Source organism: Protopterus annectens, chromosome 7.part0 (genome assembly GCF_019279795.1).
Source record: "Protopterus annectens isolate FY-2018-M chromosome 7.part0, PAN1.0, whole genome shotgun sequence".
NCBI classification, from domain to species: Eukaryota; Metazoa; Chordata; order Ceratodontiformes; family Protopteridae; genus Protopterus; species Protopterus annectens.
In genome coordinates this window covers 1,734,446,409-1,734,463,599 of record NC_056739.1, presented here as the reverse complement: position 1 = coordinate 1,734,463,599, position 17,191 = coordinate 1,734,446,409, and the positions used below count along the sequence as shown (strand labels likewise).

The 17,191-nt window shown below is 42.8% G+C and overlaps 1 protein-coding gene across 2 annotated transcripts in view; it reads right to left on the bottom strand.

Annotated features, from left to right (window-relative positions):
* UNC45A (unc-45 myosin chaperone A) overlaps positions 1–17,191 on the bottom strand; it is a 1,636,854-nt gene that overhangs the window by 1,384,307 nt on the left and 235,356 nt on the right. For both annotated transcript variants that reach the window (XM_044078271.1, XM_044078272.1), the window contains one exon: positions 2,911–3,003. In XM_044078271.1, the coding sequence (XP_043934206.1) occupies positions 2,911–3,003 (93 nt within the window). The remainder of the gene's footprint in view (positions 1–2,910; positions 3,004–17,191) is intronic.

The following is a 17,191-nucleotide window of genomic DNA, read 5'->3' as shown; positions in this document are numbered from 1 at the left end:
TTTGTTTCAGGATTTCCAGGAAGTCTCCAAAGGAGATATCTTTAGGAGACGATCATGGGGATGCTTCTGCTTCATCGTGTTCAGTTTCTGAAGTGACCAACTCCTGCGCGGAGTCAAAATGCTTCCTCTTGCATGTTCTCTTCCAAGGGATTTCTTCAGTCGGGTATTCTGGAGAAGTATCAGAAGAGGGGGGAGTCCCCTGGGGAACATCTTGAGGCCTTGAAAGCCTGTGATCCTGTGGATGGGGGCAAAGAGGAAAAGACATCTGTGCTATAGAGGGAGGAAGCTCCAATGGAGGCTGTGTCAGACTGAGGAGCAGTCATTACCCTCCTCATAGCCTTGAAAGCTGACCACCCCTGCTCCGAGGACGTCCGTGCACCATACAACAAAGATGTTGGCCTGACAGGGCTCTCAGCAAAGGAGACGGAAGCTCCGAGGAAGAGGTAGGAGCCAAACCCATCTGAGCCAATTTCCCAAGATACAGCATCGGATCCAAAGTAGCCTGAATCTGCTCCGTGGAGCCGGCCGGTGAGCAATGGCTCCCACAGGTTTCCTGCCCCGACTGGGCGGAAACACTTGGTGCAGAAATCGGATCCAAAGAACCAATAGGTGGTTTCGGATCTGATACAGGCACTAGCTGGATATCAGAGTCTTCCAGCTCAGAGACCAAGGGATGGCTCAGAGGAGGAGTAAGCACCAATAGGGTAATAAGTCTGATCAGACTCCTTTGGGTTCAGATCCAAAAGAAGCTTGGACAAAGCAGGTGTCTTAAGAAGCCTCTGCACCACTCTGTCCACATCTTCATCCAAGAGGCTCATGGTAGACCTTGTGGACAGCGTTGGGGATTTGGATCTAGCAAGAAAGGGTGATGGAAGCCAAGCAGTGACTGGCGCCGATAACGAAACTCAGATGTCAGTGGGGACTTCAGAGGCGACTCCGTGGAGGTCTTTGGATCCAAAGGTTAGGAGAGATCCGAGGAGGTCCCTGGCTCTATAGCGGCTGTCTGCTCTACAGCTACTGTTGGAGCAGACAACTTTGGTTGCTTGATTTTCGTCTCCGACGAGGTTTTTGGAGCGGGAGATGACCGCTTCCCTGACTTTTCAGACATATCAGATTTAGGAGAGGTTGGATCTGAAGAGATAGCCTCAGAGAAAGGGGTTTTAATCAACCCCTTCAGAATCAACTTATTCTTACATATTCTAATAATGCCCTTGAATTAAAGACATGACATACAGAGCACGATTCCTGCAAATGAAGAGGCCCCAAACAGTAAACGCAAATCACTGTGGGACATCTTCTTGCTGCATTTCTCGCAAAGGCTTACTTTTTTTTGGCTCATGTTCGAAGGCAGCCTAAAGAACAGCACTGAACTAGAAAGGCTAATAACTAATAAAATGAAACTCTACTATTAAGCTATATTAAAATGTACTAACAACAACAACCAGTACAATAACACTATGATAAAGTGAAGAAAGGAAGTCCTCTAATTTAAATAGATTCCAAGGGGCAAGAAGGAGGGGAGAAAAGGGGGGGGGGTCCTCTAACTTAAAGAAACTTCTGAAAGGGAGGGCAAGTCTTCCAACTTAAACGGACTTTGACAAAAGTTTGTTTGACCGTTGTCTAACTAAAATGAACGGTAACCAATAAAGAAGTCGTCACTGCAACTATAATAAATCCCAGAAGGGGGGGGGCACCTTTTAAGTAAAAAGGGTGTGCATCAACACTCCTACATTCAGTAAGGGTACTGACAAAGGGAAGAACTAGTGAAAGATTACAATTAACTAGTAATTATAGAAATAAGAGAAAAAAATACAATTAAAGAGAAAAAATGTAATTAAACTTAGCCCCGAGCTTGCTTGAAGAACCTTCTCACAGAGCGTCAAATGAGATCTGAGGAAGTAGGGGAATTGCATTCTTAGTAGGGAAGAGGTCCAGAAACTATGCTGAAGACTTCGAGCTATTGGAAAGGCCGAGACGGATCCGACACTTCAGATCTGACCCATCAATATGAATAAAGTCATGATTGACAACAGCGCATCTGTTATTATTATGTCCTTCTGCGGGACTAATATTAGATTCTTCAATAGCTAGATGTCTGTTTGGTGAAATGTGAGGTACAGAAACAAAGGCCTTTTCATTTATCCGTCTGCATTTTTAAAGAATAAGGAGTCAGGGAGGAATTTTCCAAAACAATGGCAGTGGTGTACTGTATTTGGTGGCTAAGCTGTATGTTTGCATCCAGTATGGGATAGATGGTATATGAACATTCTGAATTAGTGTGAGGTCAGGAATACGGTAAACACTAACTCTGTTTTTCATATGTTTAAATGAATGCCTACATAACATAATAATTTTACATAATCAAATAATTTAAACTAATTGTAATTGGGGTTTTAATAACAAGAGAAAATTAGCCTATGTTTTTCTTAACTAAGCACTCTCATTTTACTCCACTAAATTCCATCTCCTACACCAAATATTGCCACAGCTAAACCCCTTAAATAATACAAGCACTAGCAGTAGCTACTAAGATAAAGACAGACAAAATGCAGATGCCAAATTTCAGGTGGCATCAGAGCAGGTTTACTTTGTATCCTCATTATTTATTTTATGCTTTTCCCAGGCACTGCAAACTACAAAACTTATATTTGTCTTGCAAGACAAACCTGCACTGCCCTGCCCCCCCCCCCCCCCCCCACACACACACACACAGTTTTTATGTGGAAAAAGTGAATGATTTTGTCTTTTTAGATCCTTTTGTTTCAGAAGTTACCAAAATGTTCTCTGCTAATACACAGATGACTCTAGTATTTGACTTTTTTTATTGGATAGTTATGCAGATTTGCTGGCTTAGAGGTATCTCACACACACACAGTACAATCAAAGTTTTACATCAGTCTAGTATGTTACCTTTTGTTTTTTGTCTTCATCCTTTTCTGCAGGGTCAAGCAAAACTTTAAACATCTGCTCCACTTTGGCATCCGTGGTAGACATAAATTTTGCCTATAAGACACAGAAATTTCAGATCTTTAACAAGTGACGACATGCTTGTCCTTATTATCTTCACTAATACTAAACGCTTGCCATGATCAGTGCTGCCCATAAAGATTACTTCTTGTCTCTAAATTAATAAGCTAAACTAAACTAGACTAATGCACTACTGTTCTTGACAGCAACAGGACTGCAACTGGGGTTCCCACCACACTTTTTAGAGCAAACAACCAGTCTCAAAACTCCCGAGGAATTTTGTATGATCAGGGGAAAATATACTAAGCTCAAAACTGCTATATCTCAAAGAATTCCCCCTTCTCTGAGGTGTATATATATATATATATATATATATATATATATATATACATATATGTATGTATATATATATATATATATATATATATATATATATATATATATATATATATACATATACATACATACATATATATATATATATATATATATATATATATATACACACATATACATATATATATATATTTATATATATGTATATATATATGTGTGTATATATATATATATATATATATATATATATATATATATATATATATATATATGTATGTATATATACATATATATATATATATATATATATATATATATATATATATATATACATACACATATACATATACAGGTTCACTACATAATCTCAACATTTTGAAATATCAAATTTCAAAATCTCGAGAGCATATAGTTGAAACCCCTAAATACCGAAAGACCAGAAGCACGGATTTTAAAATCCCGAAGTTCGGAGATGTTGAAGTAGCGCTTCTGGTGTTGCGGTTTGTGAATGGATAGGTGGAAGGTCAGGTATCTATGTTTAAGTGTGCTGGTTAGGGGCTTTAGTGTGTGTTGTGACTGTGATGTGTGTGCGCGAGGGGAATGTAGGTGTGTGGTGGTGTTTTTGTGTGTTTGTCTGTAGTGCGACCTTGGAGTTAGAATATTTAAGTGGGGGGGCAGGGGGGCTTGCCCCCCTGTTTGGGTGAAGGTGTGTGTATGTGTGTGGTGTATGTTTAGTGTAGTGTTTGGGATTTAGAAATTTACGCTTCTGGTCTTTCAGTATTTAGGGGTTTCAGCTATATGTATATGGTCTCGAGATTTTGAAATTCGATATTTCAAAATTTCAAGATTATGTAGTGAACCCATAAATATATATATATATATATATAATGTATATACACACATAAACGAAGTGTGAGGGGTACAGCCCCCCTCTAGATTGGGAATGCAGGCTTGCACCTCTGTAAAATATGCTTCTAATGTTCTAATATGCAACAGCAGTTTCTCATTTCTCTGTTTTACCTACATACCCATGCTTGATTGTTCGCAACTTTAGGTCCGTCTCTGTTGAGTCTTGAAGTTCATCGGCCACCACTGAAATGGCAATCATGACATGTGTGAAAAAATCTCTCACAAAGCTATATTCCACCTAACTGCATGTTTTATGCTTTACCTGTTGCTAAATATTGTGAAGAGAACTACATATCTCCCAGCGGTCCACCAAGCATGGGTATAAATACTGGAGAGAAAAGAATGGGGGGGGTACAATATTCAACATTAACTTACATTCTTAAAACTGGAATCGTCTTTCACAACTTGTCAATATTACCATGCTTCTTTTCCATGTGTCGAAGGAAGTTTCACTACCATTTCCATAGATGGCTGTGCCACATAGCAAGGCAGCTTTCACTCCAGTGCACAAAGAGTAAAAACTAGTGAAACAATAATTTGTGACCTTACTAAAGTATTTATTTTGTTGTGTTAACTACATAAATACCACTCCTGGCAAAGTTGGTTTTACACTGTCTACATGACCCAAACTTCTCCATCAGGCAATACAATCTTTTTCAAGTACACTGGACCAAATACAATAACACTATTTCAGAAAGATCATATGATAAAGTATTACAGAAAAACTGACAATCTGAAAGCAATTTAATTCTACTCAATCTAAATGTACAGATATCAGAGCATGTAGCATATGGCAAGACTATTTTTTTACACAGTACCAGACTAATTTATTGACAAAGTTTCTGCTACTGAACTGACCAGTTTACAGCATGCTAATGACATTATGTCTGAACGCAGATGCTTCAGAAAACAGGTCATAATTCTAGAAAGTGAGTCTGCAAACTATAGAACAGATATGGTTTACCACATGCATGCCAATCTTCTTTAGCAATAAATGCTGCCATCAGGTGATGTCAGCTGCAGGGGATATCAAGTAAAGTGTTAATTTTTACTTTAGAAGTGTTCCTCTGAATGCATTTCTGGATGTCAGACAGCAGTGGACTGTATAATCAAGGGACAGTAAAACCGAATGCCTTACCACAGTGAACACCATTGCATTTTATATAAAGGAGGAGCTTGTCTGAGAACCTAAGGTCTCAAATGGGTAGTCAGTCATTAAATATCCATAAGAGAGTCTCCATCACCCGTTTTAAACAGGCTACTTAGTGTGATTTACTATATAAAATCAATGAGCTTGGTACATAAAGTCTGAAACTAATTTCATAATCCTGTATTATGTAGCTTTAAATGCAGAAAAGGAGGCAAGTGGTAACATACCGATTTTCAGATAACAGTATAATAGCTCATGGAGAATTTTACCAGCAACGCTATATGCAGCCATTAGATAAAATCACAATTAAGACTACAAAGAAAACGGAGCTTTTTTTTCCTCTTTTTCTGTAAGCATAATTAAACAGATCTGATGAATTAACTCTTTTATACAGAGTGGACCAAATGCATATGGGTGCTGGAGATGTACTGCTATTAAATCTGATGTTGATGAAGTTAAATCTGATCTCATGCAGGGGATGTTTATAAAAATTAGATATGCTTTATCAGAGTACTAAACTACTGTTACAGTTAATATCTCACATGACTGCATTTCATACAGAACGTGGTCTTTCAAACAATGATCTTCCGTGGCTATCTAAACAAATTTCTATTGGTATGCAGCACACATGCACACTTAGTACCTTAAGCCAATATACTGATAACCTGTATCCTCTTACTCACTTGAGAAACCACCTCAAACGATATGGGCAGTAATCCCCAGAAAGCAATGATAAAAATGAAGGAATGTTTAATATCTAAACATACTTGATATTTGAGGAATAATTCCCCTGCAGCAGTATTATAAAACATATCTTCTACTCACACATCAGATGAAACAAAGGTCTACTTACTTTATGGTAATGCCAGTCTCACTCTGCACATGGTGCACACCCCATATAAAAGCATTAACCCATGCCATCTTCACTCCTTCCAAAAAACTGGTAAATCTGAGGTTAAACATTAATGAAATAACTAATAACTGTAACACTAAGTACACCACAGCTACATACAATTTGCATCCAGTAAGAATAACTAACTAAAATAAGGGATGGTGCTGTCATATTCCTGTGAGATTATCTCATTTGAAGATTTACTGTTATGGTACATATCTCATTTAAATGTGCAGTCTTTTCTGGGAAGGAATCTCAAGCAATATGCAAGATTAATCAAGGATGGGGGACACCTAAGGATCCCCTGCGGCACTGCCCTGCAAAATCCTGTCCTGCTTCCAGACTGGGTGACTAGCTTGTAGTGTTTTTGTGAAATTACAGTATTACACATTTTGGGAAAGGATACTTTTCAAATAGAAGACAGGGAAGGCATCCTGATGGTGTCATACAGTACTTTACTGTCATAACTAAAAGTAATATAACTGATACCCTACACAAACAATGTCTGCTTAGTTATATCAGTAAATGTTTGCTTGTTACATGGGAAACCAATAACTAGTTACATTTCTGATATCATATGTTCTTTCCACAAGATATACATGTAACCTACACAAACCTAAGATCACGTGTCACCCTATGATCTCCTTTTCTGGAAGAAAACTAGTAAATGTACGGTCTGACTCAGACATACAGGCAAAACCACATTCAGCATAAAAGAGGGATCATAGGAAGTTACTAGGCTATTGGCCCCAAGGCCCTTATAAGCCTAGCCAAGAGTTTAGCCCATGTTTAGACAAGTCAGCACCCAAAGCCACTGTCCAGCAGGGGCACAGGTGGAATCCCAGGGGAGTATTTTCTGTTTCCCATCCAGTTATCCAGGTTGTGCTTAAAAAGGGATAATAAGGTACTCTGCTTGATGTGGTGAGGGAGTCTACTGCACAGATGGGGGGAGTCTCTGGGACACAAATCTGTCCCGCCAACAAGTCCTATTGATGTCACAGACCAGACTGAGTAGCATGTGCGGGATACTCAAGCAGAGCTTGACTTGCAAATATGCAGCAGTCCCGTCAAGGCAAGGTCTGAGACTGCTTTGTATGCCATATAGAAGTCACCTCTGAGGAGTCTGTATGAAACTGAGTAGATGGACAGAGCTTTTAGTCTATCTGTGTAGGGTAGATGTTTGAGTCCCTGGATTCTCTTGATGAGGAACCTCTGTGGTCCCTCCAGCTGCTGCGTGTGCTTTGCGAGGGACATGCTGAAGGGGGCATTGTAGTCAATAACTGGCCTTATAAGGGAAGAATACAGGGATGTTATGACCTCCTTGTCCCTGGATGACATACCCTTACTTATGAGGTGGGACATGTAGAAAGCTTTACATACAACTGAAACAACATGGTGGTTAAAAGTCAGGTTGCTATCAACTTGGGTGCCCAACTCCCTCACAACAGATTGCATGCTTAGGATGTTGTTATTAATGTGATAATATGTAGGGACATCATTCTTCCCAAATGGGATGATTGTCATTCAGCTTGAGGACCATGTTTCTGGCACCAGTCATTTGTTTGGGTGAGACCCTCTTGGAGGACGTCCACATCACTAAGGGAATTGATGACAGTGCCCAGCTTGCAGTCATCTGCAAACTTGGTCAGCCACAGCCCACTGGTTTTGGCCTCCACCTCAGAGAAGTATATCCCGACTAAGAGAGGCCCCAAGACCGATCCCTGGAGTACGCCACTTGTTATGGGTCTACTGCTTGAGGTGGCTTCTCCTGTTTTGATTAGGTGGGTTCTATCAGTAAGCCAGTTTCCTATCCATCTGGTAACATATGGATTGATGCCTAGTTGAGAGAGTTTATTTATTATGCCTGAGTGGGGAATAGTGTTGAAGGCTTTGGCAAGGTCAAGGTAGGTGGTGTGCACCATCTTCCCCTCGTCCATGGCTTTGGTGACTGTCTCAAAGCCAACCAGATTTTACAGACATGACCCCCCCTCCCCTTGACAAAGCCAAACTGTGTGGGATCGAGTGTTTGGAGGTTGCCAATGTCCCTGTTAATGAGGTCCAAGATAATCCATTTCATGGCCTTGGAGATCAATCTAGTTAGATTGATGTGGCTACAATTTCCCAGACTGGTGGATGCTCCACCTTTGTGTAAAGGGATGACAGTGGTTGTCCTGCACTCGACTGGGACAAAGCTGGTACTCAGGCTTTCCTTGAATAGGATGCCTAATGGTGCTGCAAAGTTCATGCCTGAATTCATGTAGGATGCAGCCTGTGATGTTATCGGGTCCCATGGAGGCTGTATTTTTTGCCTATGAGAGGGCAGCGATGACCTGCTCCCTAGAGATAAGGGGATGGGGGCAGGTACTGGGGATGTCCTGATTTACTGATGGGGACAGAGGGGTGAAGTTTTCATTGAATATGTCAGCCAGTTGGTTGGCTATATCTACAGCATTTGTGTAGGTGGTGTCCTTGACCACCAGTTCTGAACAGATCTGGGTGCTTCCTTTGATACTGCAGACATATGTGAAGAAGGCATTATGACTGTCTCTAGTAGATGTGGCAAATTTCGACTCTAAGTTTGCTTTAAAGGATTTCACTCGTGCTCTTATTTGCTTGTTCAGGCTAAGGCGAGATTGTTTCCAATTGAGCACCTGCTCCTTCTTGGTCCTGGACAGCAACTGTTTCCTTTTGTTATATAGTTTATTTATTGCAGATGTCCACAAGACAGGCTTACTCTTTCTTTCAGAGGATGATTTTTCCCTGTTGGGTATTCCTGATCCCATGCATCTATATAAATGCTCATATAGCCCTTTGGTGTAGATTTGGACACTGGTGCCAGTTCCTACAAAGGGGGAGGGGGCTGTGAAGCTGTTTATGCCATCCCTCAGGAGGTTGCATTTAGTTTTGGAGAAGATTTTTTGTTTGACCCTAGCCAGAGGGGGGTTAGGGATGATGCTGAGTTCGAAAGTGACTGCTTTATGGTGGGATCTTACCAGGAGAATGACTCTGTAGGGGTGCTGCAGTAGTTACTCATGTTGGTTAATACCAAGTCCAAGATACTATCACCTCTTGTGGGGGTATCGATTGGCTGTTCCAAGACATTAGCATTGATAAAAATCGAAGAATCTCTGGGCATTTGCGTTCTAGCATGAGTAGTTTTTCCAATCTATGGTTGGGTAGTTAAAGTCGCTCAGGATCAGGGTAAAGGGTTGAATCTTGATAGATCTGAAGAGGTCTAGATAGGCGGAGTGGGAATCTTGAGTCAAATTTGGGGGCCTGTAGCTAGCTATGGGCTGAACAGAGGTCTTGTCAATGGTTAACTGCACCTGGAGTACCTCCTGTGCATCATACTCTTTGACCAGCCTGGAGGTGTGTGTGTCGTTAATATACATTGAAACTCCACCTCTTTTGGCTTTGCTGCCCACAGTTTTGGCTCTAAATGTATGATAGGATGAGCACAGTACAGTTGTGTACACTTACCATAAATGTAGATGTTCGAGTGTACTCACTTTTGCAGTCATCACATTTGGGTTATCTGCTTGCAGTAGCCCTCAGTCGGCCTGATTATCAAAGTCTTGGGTCCTGCGTCGGTTGCTGTCTCATCTTCCGTGACGTCAGGTAGTCAGGGGTATAAAGCATGCAGCCGATGCCATTACATCAGTTTTTCTTGCTCCAGATGTCAGGTGCCCCCCTAATGGGAAGCAATTAAATATATATAAGCAAGGTTATACCTCCAACAAGAAAGCAAATACACCAAAAAGATTTTAAGCATAGTAAAGGAGAATAGAGGTACAGCCAAAAGAAGTCAGGGGACTGGAGGGAGGGTAACCAAGGCTGCAACAGTGAATACACTTGAACATCTACATTTATGGTAAGTGTACACAACTGTACTATGTTCTTCATGTTTCATTGTTGCAGTCATCACATTTGGGTAGATTCCCAAAGCTAAGGATTGGAGGAGGAATTTAGATAGCATTAGGACCAACTATAAGGCCCTGCAAGACTCCAGTGGCAAAGCCAGCTCTGGATTTAGAAAGAATTGGCTAACAGTAATGCTTGGTGAAAGTATGTACAGGACTCCAGGTAGCAGCTTCTAGGATGTCCCTGGTAGGGACACCTCTGAGAAAGGCTGTAGAGGTAGCTGCAGCCCTGGTTAAATGTGGGATAGGTTTTCCATGGTGCTTATAGCAGAAATGAATGCAATGGCCTATCCATTTACAAATTGTTTCCTTTGAAAAAGCCTTCCCCTCTGCCCCTGCAGCAAATGCCACCAGCAGTTGTTCAGATTTCCTTTAAGGTTTAGTCCTGTCCAAGTAAAATCTAAGTTGTCTGTGCACATCTAAGGAGTGCAGTATCCGTTCCCCTTTGTTCTGTAGATTAGAAAAGAAGGTTGGTAGATGAATGGACTGATTAAGAGCCACACTGGATACTACCTTGGACATGAAGGAGGGATTAGTCCTGAGGGACACCCTGTCCACATGAAAGATGATGAAAGGCTCCACTGCCATAAGGGCCTGTAATTCACATACCCTTCTTGCTGAAGTGACTGCTAAAAGGCAGGCTGTTTTCCAAGAAGGGAATTTTAACTCTGCACTTGCAGCTGGCTCAAAAGGAGGAAGAGTGAGTTTTTCCAAGACAAACTTAAGGTCCCAGGCCGGAGCTGGGGCTCTCCTGGGTGGTCTTAAGTTTTTGGCTCCTCTGAGGAACTGCTTGAGCAGTGGGTGAGAGAAGAGGGGTGGTTCTGTGTTCTAATGAGCTGAAATGGCTGAGGCATGAATTCTGATGGAGGAAAAAGAAAGGCTCTTGTGAAGCATCTTAGTTAAATATTGAAGAATCTGAGGTAAATTGGGCGCTGCTGTGCCCATCCCTTATTTTGGTTCCAGGCGCAGAATCTTTTCCATTTTTCAGCATAAGATTTTCTAGTACTAGGCCTCTTTGCCTCCAAAATGACATCCAACACTTGCTTACTGAGGGATGGTAACGGAGAGATTAGGTAATTAGCCTGGCTGCCAGGTTCAGGGTTTGAAGCTGAGGGTGCAGAATCGGGCTCTCCTGCTGTGACAGTAGGGTAGGGGTCTGAGGCAGGTGCCAGGGAGCCAACAGTGACACACTGCGCAAGAGGGGGTACCAGTGTTGGCGTGGCCAGTCTGGTGCAATCAGTATCGTCCTTGGTTTGTCCTGTTTGATCTTTAGTAGCACTTTGGAGAGAAGAGGCAAAGGAGGAAAGGCATAAACGGACAGATTTTTCCAGCTGAAGGACAGAGCATCCACTTTCCAAGATTGTTTGTGGGGAGTCCTTGTGCAGAATTTGTCCAATTGGTAGTTCTGGCGGGAGGCAAACAGGTCTATATCTGGGCTCCCCCATTTGTTTATCAACATGCTGAAAGTCTTTGGTTCCAGTTTCCACTCGTGTGGGTCCATCTGCCAGTATATTTAGTTTTCCTGGCAGGAATTGAGCCTGTAGATGCACTTGGTAGCTTAAGGCTGTGTTCCACAGAGCCATGGCTAGTCTGCAGAGGGGGTATGAATGGGTACCCCCCTGCTTGTTTATGTACCACATAACCGTGGTGTTGTCCGTCTTTACCATTAATTGTCCTGGAAGAATGTGGTCCTTGAAGACTGTCGCATTCTGTACAGCTAACATTTCTTTTTGATTGATATGCAGGTGCATTTGACTTGGGTTCCATTTGCCCTGAATGCACTTCCCTACCAGGTGAGGGCCTCCCATGTATAGCCTGATGCATCTGTTGTTAGGGTTTGGGTGGCAGGCGGTAGAGTGAATGGTATTCCCTTGCTTTGGTGGCAGGCCTCTGCCCACCAAAGGAACTCCAACTGTAGGCAAGGTATGATAGGAATCATTGCTTCTAGATCCTGAGAATGTTGACACCATAGACTTTTTAGGTACCACGTAGTTTCCTCATATGCAGTCTTGCACACAGAATTAGTACAATGCAGGAGGCCATGAACACCAAGGCTTGCAGTATTTGCCTTGCAGGTAGCAGGGTTTTTGTGGCCATTAGTTTGAAGTAAGTTGTCAAATGAATTTGCTTCTCTGGCGTGAGGAAAATCATCTGGGAAGTTGTGTTCAAGCTTGCTCCCAGGAATATAATTTGTTGACAGGGTATAAGATGTGATTTCTTTTCATTTATGGTGTACCCCAGACAAGTTAGCACCCTTTGTACAAATGCCAGATGATTCAAAAGTATGTCCTGGCTTTCTGCCTGAAGTAGACAATCGTCCAGGTATGGGTATATTTGAATATTTCTTTGCCTGCAAAATGCAATGACTGGAGCTAGGCACTTTGTGAATACCCTGGGCACAGTAGATAAGCCAAAGGGCAGTGCAGAGAACTGATAGTGCATGTAGCCTGCTTTGAAGTGTATGTATCTTCTGCAAGATTCCCTGATTGGGATGTGCAGGTAGGCTTCCTTTAAATCCAGTGTTGCCAACCAGGCATTCTTGCCTAGCATAGGAAGCAACTGGTGAAGAGTTAGCATCTTGAATTTTGGAATCACCAAAAAGGTTTTTAGGCTAGAAAGGTCCAGGATAGGACACCATGAGTTGTCTTTTCTGGGTACCAGGAAAAGTCTTGAGTAGAAACCTTGTCCCTTTTCCTCTTCTGGTACAGTGTGAATAGCCTTTATGTTTAAGAGAGAGAGTACTTGCTTTTGAGCCTCTGCCCACTGATTTGGGGGTAGATCTGGCCAACCGTTTGGGGTTAGTAGCGCGTGGAAGTGAAATCTGTATCCTTGGGAAACTACATTTAAAACCCATTTGTTCTGGGTAATGAGTTCCCAGTTTTTTGCCTGCAGAGCAATCCTAAAGGAGCAGTCAGTTGAGAATTGCTTGGAAATTTTAAAGTGAAGTCATTGAGACTGCTTACCATAGGGGAAAGTCTTACTACTCCCCGATTTGGAAGTGGGAGCTCCCCACTGCTTAGCCCTGTGCGTACCCTGGGACTGAAGCCTGGGTTTTCTGCTGGTTCTGGGTTTGGACTGAGAAGGCCTGGAAGAGGCAGAAAAGGACCAATTCTTAGAGGGCCAATGCCTACTAAATCTTGGAGGCTGTACTTGTAGGAAATCTTTAACAGTTTGCATAGATTTACCTTTTTCCCTCCATCTTTTCAAGAAATTCTTCTACTTTGTTGCCAAACAGGTGGTCCTAATTTAAGGGAGCATCCAGCAATTTAGCTTTAACATAATCTGGCAAAGATTGCTCCTTAGGCCAAGCATGCCTTCTAAGTAAAGACCCAGTGACAGCAGCCCTGCAAGATGCCTCTAGTGAATCAAAACCACATTGCAAAGTATGTTTTCCAACCTGTTCAGCAGAATGCATTAAATCCTGTAAATCCTTATTTTTAGCACAATCAGGAATCAACTTCATTTTCTGTTTAAGCAATCCAATAACATGCTGCTGATACTTTAACATATGAAACTGGAAGTTTAAGGCCCTGATGGCCAAGGTTGCAGAAGTGTATGCCTTCTTACCCCATCTAGCCAGTGCCCTGGAATCTCTATCAGAGGGGGTAGGATTTTTGGCAGTAGTAGCCTTAATGCCCTTGGGCCCCTGTGAAATGGTCTCAGGATCCGCAGTAGGGTTTTTAAAAAGGAACTTGTGAGAGTCAGGAACCCTGTAATATCAATGAGGTTTTCTGGGAGCAGGAGGTAAAGAGTTAGGGGCCAAGCTAGATTCCAAGAAGGCTTCATCAACAATGTCTAGTACAGGGGGGATAGCTAAAGGCCTGTGTTGGGGCAGGAATAAGAAATCCCTCAGCCTCTTTTTAGAATCAGAGTAATCCTGGCTTTCCCAGAGAAAATGCTCCCTAGGAGTATGCAAGGTTTCGCCAAAAGAGAAATCCTCATGGTAGCAGAGGGAATAGAGTCCTCTGCATCAGAATCCTCATAGGTAGATAAGGGTAAATCCTGGTCCATCAGAGGAAACAGATATTTCAGAATCCTGATCAGAAGTATTATAAGCAAATTCAGTCCTAGGTCTCTTAGAGGAGGAAGGTTGCCTTCCCCTGATTAAAGTAATAAGGTCTTCAGCCATTCTTATCATAGGTTCATAGGTTTATACTAGGCTATCTGCCCTAAGGCATTTATAAGCCTAGCCCAAAGTTTTGTGGCTTACGCCACCCCTTATATGAAAAAATACTGTACCCATTAGTTTGTTGTGCCTCTGTCCAGCAGTGACACAGAGATGATTCCCGGGGTAAACCTACGATCTCCCATCCACAGGTCAAGATTTCTCTTGAACAGAGCCAGCGAGGTGCTCTGCCTCACATGGACCGGGATTTTATTCCACAGCATAGGGAGTCTCTGAGTGATAAATCTATCCCTCCAGCACGTCCTATTTATATCCGTGCTAAGGTTTAAGTCGCTTGCTCTAGTGGTTTTGGTGGATTTGGATTTTTTGAGGTGGAGCATGTCCATTAATTCCGGGTTGGACATGGCCTTGTATGTCAGGCACATGTCACCTCTGAGCAGACGGTATGCGACTGAATAGAGCTGGAGTTTCTTAAATCTGGCAGCATAGGACAGATTTTGGAGTCCCTTTATCCTTTTGGTGAGGAACTTTTGGGTCTCTCCAATTGCTGCAGATGTCGGGTGAGATACATCCCGAATGGGGCATTGTACTCGATCATTGGTCTGATAAGTGAAGAGTACAGGGGAACAATGACCTCACTAGATCTGGATGTGAATCCCTTCATGATCAGGTGGGCAATGTAGAAGGTCTTTCTAACCACTTTAGCAATGTGAATGTCAAAAGAAAGGCCACTGTCAACCTGGGTCCCCAGGTCCCTGATAACCTCTTCTGTGTTTAGTGGATTGCCACCTATATGGTAGCTTGGGGTTACCTTGTTTTTCCCGAAGGGTATGACCATACATTTTTTGGCATTTAACTTCAGGCCATGGCTCTGGCACCAGCTATCTGTTTCTGTGAGTCCCTTCTGAAGGATATCCGTGTCCGATGCACTTTCCACTATGGCGCCAGTTTGCAGTCGTCTGCAAACTTTGTCAGCCAAAGTCCTCCCATGTTGGCCTGTACTTCTGAGAAGTAGATGTCGAACAATAGGGGGCCAAGGACCGAGCCCTGTGGGACACCACTTGTGACCGGCTTGGAGTCTGACATAGCGCCAGCAACTCTAACCCTGTGGGTTCTGTCCTTAAGCCAGTTTGCAACCCATCTTGTGACATATGGGTTTACATTTAAGCTGGTAAGTTTTTCTACAATACCCGAGTGGGGTATTGTGTCGAAAGCCTTTGCAAGGTCAAGGTGGCTGTATGGACTGCCTTTCCCTCATCAATGGCCTTGGTGACTGTTTCAAAGAAGTCGACCAAGTTCAAAAGGCATGATCTGCCCTTGACGAAGCCAAACTGGGTCGGGTTCAATGTCTGCAAGTCCCCTATATCTTTGTTTATGAGCTCCATTATGATCCTCTCCATAGCTTTGCAGACTAGACTTGTTAAGCTTATGGGGCGGTAATTACCAGGGTCCGTAGAGGCACCGCCTTTGTGGAGTGGGACCACAGTTGCCGTACGCCACTCCTTGGGCACGTATCCTGTGGTAAGGCTGAGATTAAACAGCTGCCTTATGTGCGGGTTTAATTCCTCATTTAGCTCGTGTAGCACACAGCCGGGGACACCATCCGGTCCCATTGATGCTGTGTTTTTAGCTTTAGAGAGAGCAGCTTTCACCTGCGCATTTGAGATGTCTGGGAGGCTACACTCCGCTGGGATAGTTATCTCTCCTTTAGGGGAGAGGGGGTGAAGTTTGCACTGAACCTGTCTGCCAGTATGTTGGCAATGTCTGTGGGTTCAGTGATTTTTGTATCATTTTGGACTAATTCTGAGCATATCTGGGAGTTTCCACCCAGGTTCCTAACATTGCTGAAAAAGGCCTTATGATTGTCCTTTGAATCCATGGCAATTTTTCTCTCAAAATTGGCCTTAGTTGATTTTATGAGTGCTCATATTTTTTACTAATAATGATCAGGGGTGACTTCCCTTTTATGGATTTTGTTCTATCATGTAATAGCTTTCTCCTCTTATTGTAAAGTTTGTTAATGGCTGGGGTCCACCAGACTGGACGTTTGCCCTTTGTGGAAAGAGTCTTGGTTTTATTTGGGATTGCCTGATCCATGCAGTCCTGGAGGTGTTCATAAAAGGCATTTGTAAGGGCTTCCGCAGCTTGGGTTGTGGTTTCCACTGGCTCAGGGGCCTTGAAGGATACCACACCAGTCTGAGTAGTGTGAAGTTTGTTTTAGAGAAGTTCTTCACTGTGGTCTTTTTTGTTTGGGGTGGCATAGAGGCCTGACCATGCAGTCTGGGCATCGGTTTTCTAGGCATGGTTCGAGTTTTAGGCCTTGAAGAAGAAGATGGCATTGGTTTAATATGCAAGTCAGTAGGCCTGAATACACCCTCAGAAGCCGGTGCCTGCACAGCGGCTCCGGACCCATCCAAGGTAGAGACATCCACAGGTTCCACATTTGAAGCATCTCGCAGCATACCAGACTCTGAATGGGTCTCAGTAGAGGCCTGTGAATATGTAGTAGCGGGTATCAGGGGCTGCGAAAGCGCCTCACTGAGTACCGGCGAACTGGCGACTTGCTTAGGAGAAGCGTCGTCAGCAGCTTTGGACCTAGGTGGCCTGTCTCTGTCTTTATTATTGCGTTTTTTTGGAATGTCAGTAGTCAAATGGCTTACCGAAGACACATCTGGATAATTGAACCAAGTACCAAAATATTTAGAAGCGTAAATATACTGACGATGAATAGTTCATTGCTTAAATAAGGCACAAAACCGACAGCGAGGTATGTCGTAGTCAGGGCCTAGGCAAGGAATACGGTACGAATGAAAATCTTTATGAGGTATTTGCTTTCCAAAAGAAATACAATTACTGACTTTTACTGACATCGGTTTAGAGCAAGAAAATGT